Consider the following 20,881-nt stretch of genomic DNA (forward strand, 5'->3'; position numbering starts at 1 on the left):
CCGCCATTGGAATATGAACCTGGCAACGTTTAACGCTAGAACGTTATCTAGTGAGGCGAGTCTAGCAGTGCTATTGGAAGAATTAGAGGGCAGTAAATGGGATATAATAGGGCTCAGTGAAGTTAGGAGGCCAAAAGAAGCGTATACAGTGCTCAGAAGCGGGCACGTCCTGTGCTACCGGGGCTTAGCGGAGAGACGAGAACTAGGAGTCGGATTCCTGATTAATAAGAATATAGCTGGTAACATACAGGAATTCTATAGCATTAACGAGAGGGTGGCATGTCTTGTTCTGAAACTTAATAAGAAGTACAAAATGAAGGTTGTACAGGTCCACGCTCCTACATCCAGTCATGATGACCAGGAAGTCGAAAGCTTCTATGAAGACGTGGAATCGGCGATGGGTAGAGTGAAAACAAAATACACTATACTGATGGGCGATTTCAATGCCAAGGTAGGCAAGAAGCAGGCTGGAGACAAGGCAGTGGGGGAATACGGCATAGGCACTAGGAATAGCAGGGGAGAGTTATTAGTAGAGTTTGCGGAACAGAATAATATGCGGATAATGAATACCTTCTTCCGCAAGCGGGATAGCCGAAAGTGGACGTGGAGGAGCCCGAACGGCGAGACTAAAAATGAAATAGACTTCATACTCTGCGCTAACCCTGGCATTATACAAGATGTGGACGTGCTCGGTAAGGTGCGCTGCAGTGACCACAGGATGGTAAGAACTCGAATTAGCCTAGATTTGAGGAGGGAACGGAAGAAACTGGTACATAAGAAGCCGATCAATGAGTTAGCGGTAAGAGAAAAAAGAGGAATTCCAGATCAAGCTACAGAACAGGTATTCGGCTTTAACTCAGGAAGAGGACCTTAGTGTTGAAGCAATGAACGACAATCTTGTGGGCATCATTAAGGAGTGTGCAATAGAAGTCGGCGGTAACTCTGTTAGACAGGATACCAGTAAGCTATCGCAGGAGACGAAAGATCTGATCAAGAAACGCCAATGTATGAAAGCCTCTAACCCTACAGCTAGAATAGAACTGGCAGAACTATCGAAGTTAATCAACAAGCGTAAGACAGCTGACATAAGGAAGTATAATATGGATAGAATTGAACAAGCTCTCAGGAACGGAGGAAGCCTAAAAGCAGAGAAGAAGAAACTAGGAATTGGCAAGAATCAGATGTATGCGTTAAGAGACAAAGCCGGCAATATCATTACTAATATGGATGAGATAGTTCAAGTGGCTGAGGAGTTCTATAGAGATTTATACAGTACCAGTGGAACCCACGATGATAATGGAAGAGAGAATAGTCCAGAGGAACTCGAAATCCCACAAGTAACGCCGGAAGAAGTAAGGAAAGCCTTGGGAGCTATGCAAAGGGGGAAGGCAGCTGGGGAAGATCAGGTAACAGCAGATTTGTTGAAGGACGGTGGGCAGATTGTTCTAGAAAAACTGGCCACCCTGTTTACACAATGCCTCATGACCTCGAGCGTACCGGAATCTTGGAAGAACGCTAACATAATCCTAATCCATAAGAAAGGGGATGCCAAAGACTTGAAAAATTATAGACCGATCAGCTTACTGTCTGTTGCCTACAAAGTATTTACTAAGGTAATTGCAAATAGAATCAGGAACACCTTAGACTTCCGTCAACCAAAGGACCAGGCAGGATTCCGTAAAGGCTACTCAACAATAGATCATATTCACACCATCAATCAGGTGATAGAAAAATGTGCGGAATATAACCAACCATTATATATAGCTTTCATTGATTATGAGAAAGCGTTTGATTCAGTCGAAACCTCAGCAGTCATGGAGGCATTGCGGAATCAGGGTGTAGACGAGCCGTACGTAAAAATACTGAAAGATATCTATAGCGGCTCCACAGCCACTGTAGTCCTCCATAAAGAAAGCAACAAAATCCCTATAAAGAAAGGCGTCAGGCAGGGAGATACGATCTCTCCAATGCTATTCACAGCATGTTTACAGGAGGTATTCAGAGACCTGGATTGGGAAGAATTGGGGATAAGAGTAAATGGAGAATACCTTAGTAACTTGCGCTTCGCTGATGATATTGCCTTGCTTAGTAACTCAGGGGACCAGCTGCAATGCATGCTCACTGACCTGGAGAGACAGAGCAGAAGGGTGGGACTAAAAATTAATCTGCAGAAAACTAAAGTAATGTTTAACAGTCTCGGAAGGGAACAGCAGTTTACGATAGGTACCGAGGCACTGGAAGTGGTAAGGGAATACATCTACTTAGGACAGGTAGTGACTGCTGATCCGGATCATGAGAGTGAAATAATCAGAAGAATAAGAATGGGCTGGGGTGTGTTTGGCAGGCATTCTGAGATCATGAACAGCAGGTTGCCATTATCCCTCAAGAGAAAAGTTTATAACAGCTGTGTCTTACCAGTACTCACGTACGGGGCAGAAACCTGGAGGCTTACGAAAAGGGTTCTACTTAAATTGAGGACGACGCAACGAGCTATGGAAAGAAGAATGATAGGTGTAACATTAAGAGATAAGAAAAGAGCAGATTGGGTGAGGGAACAAACGCGCGTTAATGACATCTTAGTTGAAATCAAGAAAAAGAAATGGGCATGGGCAGGACATGTAATGAGGAGGGAAGATAACCGATGGTCATTAAGGGTTACGGACTGGATTCCGAGGGAAGGGAAGCGTAGCAGGGGGCGACAGAAAGTTAGGTGGGCAGATGAGATTAGAAAGTTTGGAGGGTCAACATGGCCACAATTAGTACATGACCGGGGCAGTTGGAGAAGTATGGGAGAGGCCTTTGCCCTGCAGTGGGCGTAACCAGGCTGATGATGATGATGATGATGATGACTTGCTAGCCCAAAGACATGGGTAGTGGCTGTCATACCTGGAGGAAGGCTCCCAGTAGACAATTGTAGCAAGTATGTGACGCCCCCTCGGACATAATCTTGCCTGCGCTTTCGGGGACCAACTGGACTCGCTGCTCCGGGACCGTTTCGTCTGCGGAATCAACAACCCCGCCATGCAGACGCGACTCCTGGAGCTTCCCGACCCGTCGCTGGACGACGCCGTGAAGGCAGCGCTGGCAATGGAAGCTGCCGCCAAGGACGCCGGCGAGATTTCACGTGTGACTGGCTCACCGTCGGCGGAAGCGGCGGTCAACAAGTTCGCGACAAAGGGCAGTACCTGCGGTCGCTGTGGTGGTGCCCACTCCCCTTCACAGTGCCAGTTCTCTCAAGCACAATGCTTTACGTGCGGGAAAACTGGGCACCTGGCACGTGTATGCCGAAGTGGGAGGACGAACAGCAAGCAGCAGCCTGATTCAAGCCCAGGTACAACACAAGCCCGCGGCCAGGGTAGCCGTCGCAAGGGTACGTGGCAGAGGCATGCGGCAGCAAGCTCAAGTTCTTCCGCGGCCAGGCTTCACGTCGTGGCCGAGGACCCGCCGATTTTCGACAGGGTGGGCTCGGTCGCTGTGCCACGATGCACTCATCTAAGCCGTTCGCCTTCGCTGCGCAGGTGTCTGCCCGTCTAATCATCCGGATACTCATCCTGGCCCTGGTTCCCGCCGCTTCTGATGCCACGGCCCTCAGCGAACCACTTCGCTGCGAGTGGCCCGCCAGCCCTTGTCTGCTGTCTGCTACTACAGATAGCCCGGCAGCGCCACCGCTGCCGTGCCTCAACTGCCCCTGGATTCACGCACCGTCATCGACAACAACCGAGGAGCCATCTATAAAAGACCATCACCAACGCGCGGCACTCTGTGGGCTCGGTCGCTGTGCCACGATGCACTCATCTAAGCCGTTCGCCTTCGCTGCGCAGGTCAGTAATCAGTATTGTCTTTTCACAAAAAAATCAAGTAACTACTGTCTCCTGCAGCTACCGAGCCCACAGTGCTGCCTTTCGATTGTTGTTGAATGTTATGATGTAGTACGTACCTTGTTGCTGTTGGCTGGTGATATCGAGTCAAACCCAGGTCCCGACACTGTACTCGCAGAACTAAAGAAGCTGTCTACTGGTCAGTCACAACTACTCGCCGAGGTTCAAGGCCTTAGAAACCAACTAACAACTACTGAACAGGCTATATCTGACCTCAGTAAGAGATTATCCAACCTAGAAACTCGCTATCAAGACCTGGTAACACTACGCACCGACATGGATGCGATCTGCACTAACACCACCCAAACAGCCAAAGATATCAAAGGAATAGAAGCCCGCCTGGATGACGCCGAAAATCGCTCGCGACGAAACAATTTAATTTTCTATAATATCACAGATAACAATGCATCGGAAAACTACGCCCAATCTGAAGAAACTGTCCTGCGCCTCTGCCGTGATCACTTAGGTCTAACCATTGACCCAAAAGAAATTGAACGGGCTCACCGTCTTGGGCGCCATTCTTCTGGGCGCTCTCGCCCAATTATAGTCAAACTGACATTTTTTAAAACCAAACAGCTAATTCTTTCAAATGGCCGTAAGTTAAAAGGGACTGATTACAGCGTCGGGGAGGATTTTTCACGCCCTGTCCGAGATGCGCGAAAGCATCTAGTTAGATTTGCCAAAACTAAAAACACAAAATTTTCCTTGCGCTACAAAACATTATTCATCGGTCCGAAACAGTACGCATTCGACGAATCATCGCAGACAGTAAAAGAAATCTCATAGCATACGGTTCATCGTCGTGTAACTAAACTTCCTGGTAGCAGCCCTCGTGGTAAACTTCCAAGTCTTTCTTTTTCTATTATTTTCACAAACATACGCAGTTTCCTCCCCAAACGTGAACACATCTGTAATCTTGTTTCATCATCTTCCAGCAACATACTTGTACTAACTGAAACGTGGCTAACAGATGACGTCACTGATACGGAAGTTCTTGCCAATCTACCTAATTTTAAAGTTTTCCGCAAGGACCGCAAGGGCTCCAGAGGAGGAGGTGTTCTCATTGCCACTAACCAACAATTGCCTTGTTCTGTTATTAATATCCAATCAGAACTTGAAATACTATGGGTAATCTGCCGTTCCGCACCTCAAACCGTCATACTAGGTGTCTGCTACAGACCCCCCTACAGCTATCCACAATTTTCTTATTACCTAAATGATAGCCTAAATCAACTTACTACTACACATCCCAACGCGCGCATTCTTCTTTTTGGCGATTTTAACTTCCCGTCTATTGACTGGCAGAACTTCACACCAACAAGCAATGAAGAAATAACTAACTTCCTTGACGTCTGTTTAAACTTTAATCTCACCCAATTAGTAAAAGAACCTACACGCGTCGTACGTGATTCGTCAAACATCTTGGACCTTATACTAACTAATCACCCTGAAAGTTTAGCGAATCTTACTTATCTCCGCGAAGTTAGCGACCATAAAATTATACATGCTACTTTCACCTTCATCGCGGAATCGCGCCAAACGTTCCACAAAACAATTCGCCTTTATGACAAAGGCAATTACAATGAAATGAACAACCAATTGCTTGCTTTTTTTCCAGAATTCGAAAGAGATTTTCATGACCGATCAATTGAGGACAACTGGCTTACTTTTAAAACCAAGCTTGCCGAACTAACATCCAAATTCATTCCCACCATTACATTTCGTGCCAATCATAATAAACCATGGTTCACAAAGTCCTTAAAAATGCTCGAGAACAAGAAAAAACGACTTTTCCGTGCAGCAAAACTAAACCCAAGCGAATGCGCATGGAATAAATACTACGAGGCTGAGTCAACGTATTTGCGGTCCATTTCTAATGCCAAACATGCATTTTTTCATACTGACCTGCCGAAGATCCTAAGCAATAATCCCAGAAAGTTCTGGCAAGTTCTAAACCCTGATTATGCGCCTATCATCACACTTACCGACACGCATGGCGAGGAAGTGAGCGACGTTGAGTGTGCAAATATATTTAACACTGCATTTTCATCTGTCTTCACAAACGAAACTGATATGCCAACATTTGTCCCAACTTCCCAACCAAGATCGCTCATGCCACCAGTCACATTCGCTGCACACGGCATCACCGGTATCATTGAAAATATTAAGATGTCATCTTCTGCAGGTACTGACGAAATCACCAGCAAACTCTTAAAAAACATACGTCATGCTTCTTCAGAGTACTTATCATTACTGTTCACACAATCACTCTCCACAGGTAGCATACCCAGCGATTGGAAGGTGGGGAAGGTCGTTCCAGTCTTCAAATCAGGTAACAAAGAATCGCCCCTTAATTATCGCCCCATCTCTTTAACAAGTGTGCCATGCAAAATCATGGAACATGTAATCTATTCTTGCATAATGAACTTTCTCGACTCTATTAATTTCTTTCATCCTTCTCAACACGGCTTCCGTAAAAACCTATCTTGTGAAACGCAATTAGCTATTTTTGTCCATGACCTGCACATGGCCCTTGATTCTAACCTTCAAACTGACTCAATCTTCCTAGATTTCGCGAAAGCCTTCGACAAGGTTCCCCACGAGCGCTTGCTACTAAAACTTTCTTGGTTAAATTTGCATCATAACATACTGCAGTGGATAAAAGAATTTCTGGCAAACCGTACCCAATTTGTTCACGTTAATAATCAAACCTCTAGGTCTCTTGCAGTAACATCAGGCGTCCCGCAAGGATCAGTCCTTGGTCCCCTTCTATTTTTAATATATATTAACGACCTACCAACACAGGTCTCCTGTAACATTCGCATCTTTGCCGATGACTGTGTTATCTATCGCACAATCAGTAACCCCTCTGATCAACTAACTCTTCAAAGAGATTTAACTTGCGTCCAGGACTGGTGTAACCAATGGCTCATGGAACTAAACCCCGATAAATGCAAACTCATGTCATTTCATCGAAAACGTAATCCTCTCCTGTTCCCTTATACAATTTCGCACGTCACGATAGCATTAACACAGTCTTACAAATACCTAGGCGTAACGTTGTCTAACGATCTAACCTGGAACGCGCATGTCACTAGAGTGATATCATCTGCTAACAGAAGCCTTGGTTTCCTAAAACGTCATCTACGTCTAGCGCCACCAAACCTAAGATTGCTTGCATACAAGTCACTCGTACGCTCTAAGCTGGAATATGCCTCTGCCATCTGGAGCCCTAACCAAAAATATCTAACAAACTGTCTAGAATCAGTGCAGAATCGTGCCACAAGATTCATCCATTCATGCTATTCATATAATGTCAGTATATCATCGTTAAAAGCAGAATCCGGCTTAACAAGCCTGACTTGTCGGCGTCGTATCGCTACTATGTACTTATTTCATAGGTTTTTTTACAGCTCACTTCATCATCCACCCTACATCAGCCCTCCTGCACGCATTTCTCTCCGCATTGGTCATCCCTTTCAAGTCGCCCGTCCACGTACGCACACTACCACGTTTGCCACATCATTCTTCCCACGTTCAGCCTCGGACTGGAACGGCCTTCCACACGACATCGCCGCAATCACCTGCCCATCGACGTTTTTGAACTGTATAATTAACATATTTACCAGCGAGCAAACTTGTACCTAAACATCTTTCCCTTGTGTATATAATTTATTTTAATAGCTACCCACCCCTTATGTAATACCCCCAATCCTGGGGGCCTTTAAGGTAATAAAGTGAAGTGAAGTGAAGATGCGGTACACAGGCTTTGTACCGTCGTCTGTGCCGCCATACATGCTGACCGTCGAAATCTGCGGGCACCCCATTTCCATGGAGCTGGACACGGGGGCCAGCGTGTCTGTAATGGCCGGGAAGCTCTTCAAGCGGACTTTCCCCGGCGTGTCCGTCGAGGCTTCGGGCGTGATGCTGCGCAGCTCCTCCGGGCAACTCTCCCAGGTCCAGGGTCAGGCACAGGTCAGCGTTCGTTTTGGCGACAGGGAGGCAACCCTTCCCCTTTACTTAACGAAGGGGTCGTTGCCGACGCTGCTGGGCCGAAACTGGATTCATGTACTGGGCATTCGTCTGCCAGAGTACCCGGAAGCCAGCTTGCATGTGATGCAGAGCTGCCAAATCTACCAGGAGCATCAGCGAGCCTCGCGTAATGTGGAAAGCACCCCCTGGCCGTTCCCACAGAGACCCTGGTCCCGCCTACATGTGGATTTTGGGGGCTGTGGCGGTGGTGGCGGAGCAGCCTCCCTGCGCTTGGAGGACCTGCAGAGCCAGCTCGAGGAACAGCGGGAGCTGGCATCGGCACGGCTGCCGGAGCTGGAGCAGCTTCAGCTTGACCACAAGGAGGCCCTGAAGATGGTGGAGCGGCTGCGGATAGAGCTGCGGTCGCTGCCCAAGAGCCTGGTGGTGAGCACGGCAGAGTACAAGTGCCTGCAGAGCCAGTTCTCCGTGCTGTACAACGAGAGCATGCAACTCAAGACTCAGCTGGACGACTGTCGCTCCTTGCTGTCGACAGCCAAAAACTCACACCTTCGCCACATTGAGCAGATGGAAAGCGAGGAGCTGGTTGTCCAGAAGCTTCGCTCGGAGGTCATCCACCTCGAGGACAACATCGCGCAGATTCGTCGAGAGTACGAGAATCTACGCACTGAGTTTGAGGCGTCGTCGGTGTCCAGCGAGCAGGCTCAGCCAATCAACCGGGAGATGCGGCACATTATAACGAGCCTGCAGAGCCGCAACAGGCAGCTCAAGAGCGAGGTCTCCCGCAGCAAGCGCAAGGCTCAATCAGAGATGCAGAAGCTGAAGCAGAAGCTGGCTGCTGACCAAGGGTGCCGTCCCGGGCCTTTGCCAGAGTCGGGAGCTCCAGTAGTCGCCCGGAACTTCCGTCCTGGCCCACCCTGGTCTGCCGGACAGGTGGTGTCCCCTGCCAGCGCCTCATCGCTGCTCGTCCGCATGCCAGATGGGGCCATGTGGCACAGACACGCCCACCATGTCAGACCTCGCCTCAGGACCTGGCCAGCACCCTCGACTGCCACTGAGTTCCAGCCCGCAGGAGGACTAGCGGCAGCACCAGTCGCTTCTAGTGGAGTACCACCTACCTCGGAGGCGGCAACCTTAGCCAGTGGTGCGGCACCCGTTGGACCGGTGTCTAGCTCGGCACCACTCATGAGGCCGACCACTACGGACCCTCCGGATGGAGCGAGGCTGGCCCAGGCCGCACCCGGCGTTGGCACACCCGACCCGACCCGTCGACACCGGTGCCCAGGCGGAGTACTTGACAGCGGAGGCCACCAGACCGTTACTCGCCTGGGTAGCAGGCACCATCGACCCAGCTAGGGTAGAGGCAGAGCCTCGTAGTGTGAACTTGGACGTTTGTTTGATGAGTTTAACTTGAACTTGGACGTTTGTTTGAACTTGGTCGTTTGTTTTTTATTTAACAAACAAACTGGGGGTGAGGGGTTGTAGCAAGTATGTGACGCCCCCTCGGACATAATCTTGGTTAGCCCGCCAAGCTCGGTGGCCTGCTAAAGCTCGGCAGGCAACATTGGTCGCCGAGCCACAATAAACACCGACGAGCACGGCGGCTCACCGGTCAGTAATCATTCAGCACCACCACGCTGCGGAGCGTACGTCTATCGGAGGGTGCCAGAAGCCCTCCCTTGTTCACGACCCGGGGTGGATCGTGACAAATGGGGCACGAGATGGTGCATCTGCTACCACCTTTTGAGACTGCATATCAGCCAAGTGAGCTGCACATGATGTCAGAGGAAGCTCTCAGCGACGTGGCATGTGCTACCACTAACAAAAGACAAAGGTCACCAGGCCTAGCAGACATAACTTGGCGAGCCGGATTCACAGAAACTTACTGACTCAGCCAAGCGCAGTCAAAAGCTCAATGAGCCTCTTAATTCCCATTAGGCACAGGTGTGGAGGTCCGGTATCTTACAGGAGTACCGGTCCCTGCAGGTTCGCACTTAGTGAGCCTCAGGGCCATGTCAGCCATCACCTTGCATAATCTTGTGCGCGCGTAATCAGCCTGCAAAAGGGTGCCAAGCACTGCGCAGCAAGAATACACAGTATTGCCTTAAGTTAACATAACGAGCTTTATTTGTCTCCAGCTACACCCATCGCTAGACAACACCTGGTCCAGGGGCGGCATGGCAAGCAAAGAGGCTGTGGGAGGATTGCTTCCCGCAACACACCACCAGGGAAGTGTCCACACGGTTATGCTCTCGCCATGGCCCACTCGCGAGAGCTAGGGCAATCTCTGTCGGCTTAGGCGTCCAATAAGTGCAGCTCAACGTAGTATGACTAAGCACGAGCACTGGGCATTGCTCTTTGGCTTAGCATTAAAAAAAGGAGTAACAGAAGGTACACTCGCCGTACGTGCAAGGCACTACCAAGCTCAAGTCCGATGCCCAAAGGGCCTGGCGGACGTGAGAAAGACGGTGGGCTCGTTGGCTGTGCACAGACGCAGATCGCTAATCCATTCTCTTGTAATGCAGGTGTTTCAGCACGCATTCGTGCGCCTGTTGCTTCAAGCTCTCGTGACGGCTTCCCTGGCAGCCCCGCTGCAATATCGTCCTTGGTCAGGCGAACATGACAGGATTGCCTGTCATCCATCCCTGTTGTGCACCCCTGGATTTTCAAGTGCACCGCCCTTCAAGCCCCTGGATTTTGTCGGGAGCCGCAGATCTGCGTTTTCGATCACACCGCTACCGAAGAAGGTGGTGCTCGATGCAGCGTGGACAAACCTGCCGTCATCGACATCAACTTTCCGGTCAACTATAAAAGAGCAGACACTACCGATGGCGCCTTGTGGGCTCGGCGGCTGTGCACAAACGCAGATCGCTAATCCATTCACTCTTGTAATGCAGGTTGGTAAAGCTTACAGTCTTTTTTTCTAAGAAGTCTAGCAATTATTTCCTGCTTCAGCTGCCGAGCCCGCACTGCTGCCTTCTTGTCGCTCTTGAGTGTTCTGATGTAATTCTTGCCTTGTTAATGATGTCGGGTGATGTTGAAAGCAACCCCGGCCCGAACTCCAATGCTTTACTAACTGAATTTAAGAACTTGTCTGCTGGTCAGTCGCAATTAATCAGTCAAGTTCAAGACCTGAAAGTTCATTTATTGTGCACGGACAAAGCTATTGCTGATATGGGCAAACGCATGACTGATCTAGAGGGGCATTATCAAAATCTCGTCTCCCTGCGCTCTGACTTTGAAACCGTAAAAACGTGTACCGCTCAAGTGGCCACCGTGGTACACAGGCTTGAAACACGTATTGATGACGCCGAGAACCAGTCACGACGCAATAATCTTATTTTTTATGGCCTCCCTGAATCAACTGGATCAGAGGCGTTTGCCCAGACCGATGCAACTTATCATCAAGCAATGCCACAATCATTTGAATATTTGTATCGAGCCGAAAGAAATTGAGCGCGCACATCGTCTCGGTCATCGCACAGGTACTAACCGCCACCATCCTATCATAGCAAAATTCACCTTCCATAAAACAAAAGAATTGATTCTAACGGCCGCAAGTTCAAAGGAACCAGCTTCAGCGTTGGAGAGAATTTCTCTCGTCCCATACAAAACGCACTCAGGCACCTCATAACTTTCGCGAAAAGCAAATCATTACCTTTTTCTTTGCGATTCAAAACACTGCATATGGGTCATAAGCGTTACGTCTACGACGAGCAAACACAGTCTGTCAAAGAAATAATATAGCGATTTCCCCGTCGTAAAAATGTCTGTTGCACTGTTAAGCCCAAATCTAACATATCATTGTCTGTAATCTTTACCAACGCATGCAGTTTCCTTCCAAAACGTGTCGCTTTTTCCAACCTTGTTTTATAATCCAACAGTAATATAATGGTGATAACTGAAACCTGGCTAACAGAAGATATAACAGATACAGAAGTACTAGCCTACCTACCAGAATTTCATGTCTATCGAAAGGATCGCAAATGCATGCGGGGGGGTGTACTTATTGCTGTGCACAAGCAGTTATCGTGCTCCGTAGCCAAAAAAAACATTGCTGATCTTGAAGTATTATGGCTAATTATTCATGCTTTCCCCACACTATCATTCTAGGTGTTTGTTACAGGCCTCCAAATAATATTCCAGATTTCACATTTAAACTTAATAACGGTCTGAGTGACTTTAGTAATCAAACACTCGCAGGCAGAAGTCCTCCTTTTTGGAGATTTTAATTTTCCTCAAATAGACTGGAGCAATGACGTCGCCATGACTATGGGCAGTGAGCCTGCCAGAGATTTTGTGGATTGTTGCCTTAATTTCAATTTAACCCAACTTGTTTCAGAACTTACATGCGTTGCACTGAGCACTTCTAGCATCTTAGATCTCATCCTAACCAGTAATCCGGAAAGCTTATCATCAATAGCGTATCTACCTGAGGTCAGCGACCACAAAGTAATTCACGCCACATTTTCGTTTCAACCCGTAAAACGCCATTTAGTCAGGAAAACAATCTGCCTGTACAATAAAGGGAATTATGATGTAATTAATAGTGATATGAGCGCATTTCTTTCTACGTTCGTGAGGTTATGTTCTACGCGCTCTACTAATAAAAACTGGTCAATATTTAAAAACAAGCTAGGTGATCTCGTTGATAAGTTCATACCGAGAATAACGTTCCGCAGAAACCGAAACAAGCCATGGTTCACTAAAGCGATTAAGCGACTTGAAAACGAAAAGAAACGTCTCTTCCACTCAGCCAAACTAAACGGACACCCCTCCACTTGGGGGAAATATTTTGTGGACGAAGACGATTATCTGAGCGCTATACGAAATGCTAAATTCTCCTTTTTCCACGATGAACTGCCTACAATGCTTACAAACAGCCCTCGTCAATTTTAGCAAATAATAAACCCCCAGGAGGCGCGCATGATTAGCGTGTTAAATGCACATGGCAAAGTGGTCAGTGACAGCGAGTGTGCTGACATTTTTAATGCAGCCTTTTTCTCTGTATTTACTAACGAGACTTCAACTCCAGATGTTCCCGCATCTACTAACATAACTGCGCGTATGTCACCAATTGTATTCTTGGCAGACGGAATCACCTCGATCATTGATAACATCAAGCTTTCATTGTCAGCAGTTGTAAATGATATCAATTCCAAACTCTTACAAAATATTAACCATGTATCTGCTGCGTACCTAACTTTGTTGTTTTCGCAGTCACTCTCTACAGGCATCTTACAATCCGACTGGAAAGTGGGCAAGGTCGCTCCAGTCTTCAAATCAGGCAACAAAGACACCCCATTAAATTATCATCCTATATCATTAACTAGTGTCCCCTGCAAAATCATGGAACACGTCATATACTCGCATATCATGAACTTTTTAGATTCAATCGGTTTTTTTCACCCTTGCCACCACGGATTTCGAAAAGGCTATTCTTGCGAAACACAGATGGCAATGTTCCTTCATGACCTGCATGCTAACCTTGACGGTAACCTTCAGACTGATGCCGTATTCCTGGACTTTGCAAAAGCATTTGACACAGTTCCTCATAAACGTTTGCTGCTAAAATTGTCTCAGTTAAATTTACACCCCAACATACTAAAGTGGATAGACGCATTCTTGAATAACCGCTCTCAGTTTGTTTTTGTTAATAACCATTATTCTGGCAGACTCCGTAACATCAGGCATCCCCCAGGGATCCGTCTTAGGACCACTTCTTTTTTTAATTTAAATTAACGATCTACCAACGCATGTATCATGTAACATTCGCATGTTTGCAGATGATTGTGCAATCTACCGCAAAGTTACCAGCACATCTGACCAGACATTCATCCAGAACGATCTCAATAGTGTACAAGAATGGTGTAATCACTGGCTAATGAACCTAAATCCTAACAAATGTAAACTCGTGTCTTTCAGTCGCTGCCGTAACCCCCTCACATTTAGCTCTTCCATTGCTGATGTTCCAATAGAATCAGTCGAATCATTCAATTACCTCGGTGTCACCCTATCTTGTGATCTGTCCTGGTGCTTGCACACTACTAACATAATCTCAGCTACTAACAGATCACTGGGATTTCTCAGGTGACATCTGCGTCATACTCCACAACAAGTAAAAGCATTGGCCTATAAATCATTTGTAAGATCGAAACTTGAGTATGCATCTCCCATCTGGAACCCGCACCAGATTTGTATCATAAATGCACTTGAGGCTGTGCAAAATCATGCTGCTAGGTTTATTCAATCCTCATATTCGTATGATATCAGCATTTAATCCATGAAAGCTGAATCTGGCTTGGAAACGCTTTCTTTCTGTCGACAGGTTGCCACCCTCTCTCTCTTCCATTCTTTTTTTTTCAGCCCCCTAAATCATCCACCGTACATCACGCCCCCTTCATACATATCTCATCGCGCCGGTCATCCACTTCAAGTTGCACGCGCATATGTACCCGGACCACCACTTTTCAAGCATCATTTTTTTATTCGAGCATCAAGGGACTGGAACGGCCTTCCACACGCTATTGCAGCCATTACAAGCCCATCTGCCTTTACCGAAGCTGTTGTCACCCATATCTCAATATGAACGCCTGTTTCTAATGTTTATTTTACTGACCACTTCTCCAATGGGGTTTTTAAGGTAATAAAGTGAAGTGAAGAAGTGAAGATGTGCGCACACCGTGTGCTGACCCAGAGAGGTCTCTCTTGCGCTCGCCTTGCCAGTTGCACCGCTGCAGCCGGCAGGCAGTGCAAGTGCCACAAACCAGTCCAGGGCAAAAGCCCCCCCACCCCCGACAACCATTGCGGGTGGAAAGATAGGGGCTTAGGGATGACAGAACAGGTGCCCGGCTGCTAGAAAAAAAAAAAAAAAAAAAAAAAAAAAAAAGTGCGGCCTGCCCCGTGCATCAAAAACGCTGTCATCCAACGTGGCACCACCAGTCTGGGACTGCTGTCTAGGATCACGTTGCATGAGGAACGCACTTTGAACGCCGTCGCCCGTGGAGACCGATGCGTCCCGTCCCCAAGAGCTAGCGGTGCTTGGTCCAGCCAAGCAGCCGAGAATGCAACCACAGCTGAGACATTTGTTCCCACTGCAGCTCGCCTGATGTGGCAGGCCGCACCTTTTTTTTTTTTATCCAGCGGCCGTGTCAGGTGAATGCCCACACAAAAGCGCTGGGGCGCACCTTAATCCCCACTAGCTATAAGAGAGCCCTAGTAATGTGGGAAAAAGAAAAAACTTTGAATATAGAGTCGGGAGAAAAGATGACCACGTCATCAAGGTAACATTGCGCGAAGTTGTTCAACCTTCTATCAGTGCCTGCGTGTCCCCTGTAGTCCTTGTAAAGAAGAAAAATGGATCCATCCGGTTTTGCGTGGACTATCACTGTCTCAACAAGATAACACCTAGAGACGTGTATTCTCTGCTGCGCATTGATGATGCTCTCGATTCCTTGCAAGGCATGGGGCGGGGTACTTTTCCTCAGTTGACTTGTGTTCCGGTTAATGGCGAGTGCCCATGGCTCTGGCTGATCACCCAAAAACAGCTTTTATAACACCAAACAGCCTGTATGAATTTAACTATATGTCGTTTGGGCTTTGCAATGCCCCTGCTACTTTTGAACGGATGATGGACAATCTCCTCCATTGTCTAAAATGGAAGACGTACTTATGTTACCTCATGCCCGTACTGCACCATTTCTACCTCGTGGCTCCCACAGAAGTCCACACAGATGCCAGCAGCATAGGATTTGGCACTGTGCTTGCTCAGTGCAAAAGTGCATACGGCGACTGCATAGTAGCCCATGCCAGCAGGACACTAACCAAGGCCAAATTTAATTACTCCGTCACAGAAAAGGAGTGCTTAGCTATTGTTTGGGCCCTTGGAAAATTTCGGCCATATGTGCACGGCCGACTCTTCGATGCTGTTACCGACCATCACGCCCTATGTTGGCTGTCGACATTGAAAGACCGATCAGGCCATCTTGCCCACTGGGCCCTCCGGTAACAAGACTTTGACATGTGCATTGTCTATCGGTCTGGCCGTAAACACACTTACGCGGACGCTCTCTTTCGCTCCCCCATGTCAAGTGACCTGACTTCCCTTTCTGTCATCGACTTGGTGTTCTTTCATCACCAGCGCTCATTGATATGGCTACGAAGCAGTGCAAAGATCCGTGAATTGTGGCTCTTTCGGACTGCCTATCTGACTCACTGACGACTCGCCCTTCCTGTGCTCTTCGCCGTCAAACTTCTCACTTTGCGATACAGGATGGACTACTCTCGTCGCAACTACGCTTCCAACGGTTGCAAGTGGTCGTTCGTCGTCCCTCTCCACCTCCGCACAGATGTGTGCTCCGCTTTCCATGCAGACTCACAATGCACCCACACTGGCCTCTTCAAAACGTATACCAGGCTACATTTGCGCTTTTATTGGCATGGGATGTACACTTTGCTTCACAAGTACATCCGCTCATGTTCAGCCTGCCAATACCACAAGTCTCGTGCTTGCTGTCCTTGTGGTCCCTTGCAGCCAATTCCGTGCTCCTCTTGACCATTCAACCGTGTCAGTATCGCCCTCTACTGCCCTCTACCCTGCACACCTGATAGGAATCGCTGGATTGTTGTTACCATAGATCACCTGACGCGTTATGCAGAGACAGCTGCCCTAGCAACTGCCACAGCCTGCAATGTTGCGTCCTTCCTCTTGCAACACTTTGTCCTTTGCCATGGTGCGCCCCGGGAAACTCCCAGTGACAGGGGGCGCGTCTTCCTTTGAGAGGGGGTTAACACGCTCCTTACTGCATGCCATACTTGCTATCGCACCACTACTGCCTATCACACACAGACTAATGGCATGACTGAGCGATTCAGCCGCATTTTGGACAATATGCTATACACGTACATTGCATCCGACCACACCAACTGGAGCCTCATTTTACCATATGTGACCTACGCATACAATACCGCCTCACAGGCCACGACAGTATTTTCGCCATTCTTCCTCATATATGGCTGTGAACCTTCCTGCACATTCAACACGATTCTCCCTTACCGACCTGATCCATTCGAGTGCACGCTGCTGTCTGAAGCGTCCAGATACGCCGAAGAATGCCGCCAGCTCGCCCACTCTTCTACGATTGACCAACCAGCGCATATCAGCCGGAATCTTTAGTCTGGCTCTGGACTAAATACCTTCGACTATTCCCGGTTTTTACTCTAAACTCCTAGCCAAATACCACGGTGCCCACCAAGTTGTGCAACAGACGTCCCTGGTCATTTACCTCGTCCAGCCACTCATGCCATCCGCTGACTTAAGGCGCCGTGGACGTGAGACAGTACATGCGCAGCAGCCAAAACCTCACTATGACCTAGTTGTTCTCTCCTCCCCTTCAGTCCCCAAGATAGCACTCTCTTCTCCAGGGAAAAGTTGTAGCGAAGAAGACAGGCTTGTGCTTCAGGCGCATCGTCAACGCCTCGCTCGAGGATAGCGCTCACGCACTCGGTGCCTGACGCACGACCAACAGACATGCCTGCTTATCGTTCTGGCTTTGTCATTAAACCACGTTACAAACGCAATATTTCAAATGAAACACTTTCTATGAAATAAGAGTTTACCGTAACTGTAAGGCTACGGAGGCTGGTTGCATTCTCTTTAGAGGCTTGCCTAAACATGATCATCTTGTCGCACACCAATTAGTTGGAAATTGATCTGAGAGGACCCATTTTTTTTGTTAGTCACAACCACATGAAGTAGGCAATGAAGCCAAAGAAAGCATGGGGGAAGTCAATTAGGTCTATCGAAGCATAGAAATAAAAAGGTACAGGAAACGAGAGTGGAATGAATTAATGAGGAAGATAATGCACTACTGCCAAACTGACTCCCACAAATGGCAACAGGCATCATTCACAAGTGGTATGCACATGTGACGTCACTTACTGCTCCTCATGAACTGTAGGTGAACAAAAGAAGGCTCACTTCACACCTCCATCTTTCTGTGACCCTTTTGCCTTAATGGTCTCTCAAGCATTACTGGCACCCGCTTGTGTGCATTGAGCCTCAATATGCAAATGTAAATGTTTTAGTGCATTAGCGCTAGGGCTTCCAATCAAGCAGGAAGCCGCTGTGTGTCTGTTCGCACACTGTGTGACTATGAAGAGCCAACAGCAGTGCCACGTGGTGGAGAGGAGGCAAGGAGTAGATATGTCACATGTTGGAGGAGAGTAACCGCCTACAGCCAATGACACACTCCCACCTTGCACGGCACAGCCAATCAAGCCCAGACCACACACACGCTTGCGGACGCATGCAAGCTCACATCTACGTGCCTTGCACCTGCCGCGGCTAGCGAGGAATGGCAGTTTGCATTCACAAAGACACCCAACAGCGTGCGCTCACTGGACTCACTCATAGATGTCTTAGCAGATGCCACTACGTATTTTGTTATTGACAGTATTTCAGAATGCTTCAATCAGGGTGTCACCAAGTTGACATTTCCAAATTCCCCGAGTTTTCAAGGTTTTCTACGAGTGCCATTGCAATGTTCCCTGAGTGACACAGAACTTCATTATGTCAAAATGGGCTCCATACATCATGTCACCCAATGGTGTCACTCTCTAGTAAGCATGTCAAAAAATTAAAAAACACTTATTTAATCCAGTTTGAATATTAAGGGGTAGTGTTTATTTTATTCAAAAAGAAAACAGAAGGGAGGGGTTATGTAAAATGCACAGCGAATAAAATATCTGTGAAAGAAATAGTAAAACCTATTGCAAATTGAGTCGAACATTTTCAAATACGAATAAGAAAGAGGTGCATACAGAATATTTTTGAATATGAGCTACTTCTATCAACTGATAGCAAGCTAATTGATTTGAGGCCCGAACTTTATCACAAGTGAGATTCTCTCACAACAGCTGGCAAGTCCACCTCAACTGTCCTGACATACTCTCAGCCCGCGCGCGCCTCAGTGTTGCATTTCACTGTTCTATAGTTTTTTTTTTTTTTTTTTTTGCTTAGGTGAGGGGCACCTGCATCTCGGCGTCAGCCACTACTTTGCTTTTAGAGTGCAAGCTTCTTCAAAAAAGCGGCGGCATGCTTCCTCTCCCGTTCATTTCTCATTGTGTATGGCCTTCGTCTTCTTGTTCTCCTTCGGTTGCGCATTCGCCAGACGGACTACTTGAAGCATCCTCTTGGGCAGTTGTACAGTCAGCGTCCGATTTTTCAGCCTCCCTAGGGGCCGCGAAAGCATTCGAAAAAATGAATGCATGTCTTTCACAGCCCTTAAGGGCTCAAATCGCCACAGGCACGTCCGAAAAACCCCTGAAGGCCTGCCAGTACACTTATTAGGCATATCGGCACTCGTACTGTGACGGGAGATGGCGGGTGCACGCATGCATAATTAAGGAATACATACTGTGTCCCGTGACAGTTGCCCCTTCCCACACTTAGGCTTCACAGCGTAACATTGCTGTAATGAGGCAAAGCTGACTTTCGGGAACCGGCATTCTTTCGGCGAACCGGCGAATTCTTTCAATAAAAAACACGGCACAGAACGGCGAGAAGCTTAATACCGAACCAGCTAGGCCTAGCAGCAGCTAGGCCTAGCACTGCCGCGGTGGTGGCTACGGCTGCCAGCGGATATGCGTGCGAGTGTGCCGGTTTGAGGCGGCGAGGATATCAAAATGGCGGCGGTTGTGGCTTTTATTATTGCCGTTTCGGACCTGCGGTCACGGCAGAAGGTCCGGAAAATCGGACGGCGAAGGGTTCTTGTGTCCGAAATTTCAGACGTCCTTATACATTGACCCTATGGGGTACGTAGTGGTGCCGCGAAGCCATCCGTCCGGAAAGTCGCTCGTTGACTCTGGCAACTCCTGCAGACAACGACGCGGCGTCAAAGACCATTCGTTACGATTCCTCTATGTTACTCGAGCCAGCATTACCGCAACTTTCGTTCCTTTTCAATAAAATGACAGCTAATTTTCCCTGATGGAAGCACAAATTCCCTGAGTGTTTGCAGACTACTCAAAATCCCTGAGAATTCCCGGTTTTCCCGGTTGGTAGATACCCTGCATCTATAAGCATAATTGTTATATTTTTATAGCTGATAGACCAGCACAAAAAGGAAAGAAGAAGCCCTTTTTACATTATATAAATCTGCTTCACTGAGAGTTGAACGTAGCGTGTCGTAGCTGCATAGCAAGGCGCACCAACGTGAGGCAGCCCAAGCATGCAATTACAGAGAGGAGCTGTTCACCGAGATCGTGCCGCGTTTCGACACGTACGAGCTGTGCCACACAGTATGCACATGTGTGGGCACGCGGATGCAAGCTTGCGCGCATCCGCAAGCGTACGTGTGGTTTGGTCTCGAGATCGCGCACGTCACGACAGCTGCAGCCAATAGAAAGGTGCACTCTGCCGCAGTTGTGTCGGTGAGGGGAAGCACCCTGCATGGTTCTCCTCATCTCACAGATAGTTTAGCAACGCATCAGAACAAATTGTGTCGTAGTTTTTTAAAGACTGACCATAGATGAGGTGGGTCCATCTGGGTTGGTCTAAGTGGAGTGCCAGGCTCAACGGAATGCACGACTACGACTGAAATGACAACATGAGCATGTGTCGGCTGATCCTGACATTGTAACTAGACAAGAGAACAAGTTGGAAGCAGACAGGTTGAGAAAATCTTGTGAACATGTAACTGAAACTCCTGCACAGAGCGAACGCAGCCTTGACACTGATGCCACGAGAAACGCATGGGCTAACGATACTCCTGAACAGCAACAACGCTGCATAGATGCCAACGTTCAAGCTATGAGGACTGGACGGCCGAAGGAGACTGCCAAAGGGTATGCCGCACACTTGGTCCAATACGTTCGCTGAAGAGTCGCACATGCCCACTGGCAGATAACCAAAGTTGGCATCAAAGAAGTTCATTGGAAACTAGCACAGACCGAGTGGCAGATACTCACTATAAGCCAGGACAAACCATGAAAAAACTAGGGTTAACGGTGCT

The 20,881-nt window shown here is 48.0% G+C and overlaps 2 protein-coding genes across 2 annotated transcripts in view; one reads left to right on the plus strand and one right to left on the minus strand.

Moving 5' to 3' along the window:
- Positions 1–20,881, minus strand: part of Rrp47 (Ribosomal RNA processing 47) — a 52,872-nt gene that overhangs the window by 16,934 nt on the left and 15,057 nt on the right. The gene's annotated exons all lie outside the window — the stretch shown is intronic.
- LOC126538388 (uncharacterized) lies at positions 2,838–7,625 on the plus strand. The gene has a single exon (XM_072289561.1). The coding sequence runs from the start codon at positions 3,483–3,485 to the stop codon at positions 4,662–4,664; it is 1,182 nt and encodes a 393-aa protein (XP_072145662.1). The 5' UTR covers positions 2,838–3,482; the 3' UTR covers positions 4,665–7,625.

Source organism: Dermacentor andersoni, chromosome 7 (genome assembly GCF_023375885.2).
Source record: "Dermacentor andersoni chromosome 7, qqDerAnde1_hic_scaffold, whole genome shotgun sequence".
NCBI lineage: Eukaryota > Metazoa > Arthropoda > Arachnida > Ixodida > Ixodidae > Dermacentor > Dermacentor andersoni.

Bases quoted from the DNA above. Each gene is read 5' to 3' on its own strand.
- LOC126538388 (XM_072289561.1), top strand. From the start codon at position 3,483: ATGCACTCATCTAAGCCGTTCGCCTTCGCTGCGCAGGTGTCTGCCCGT.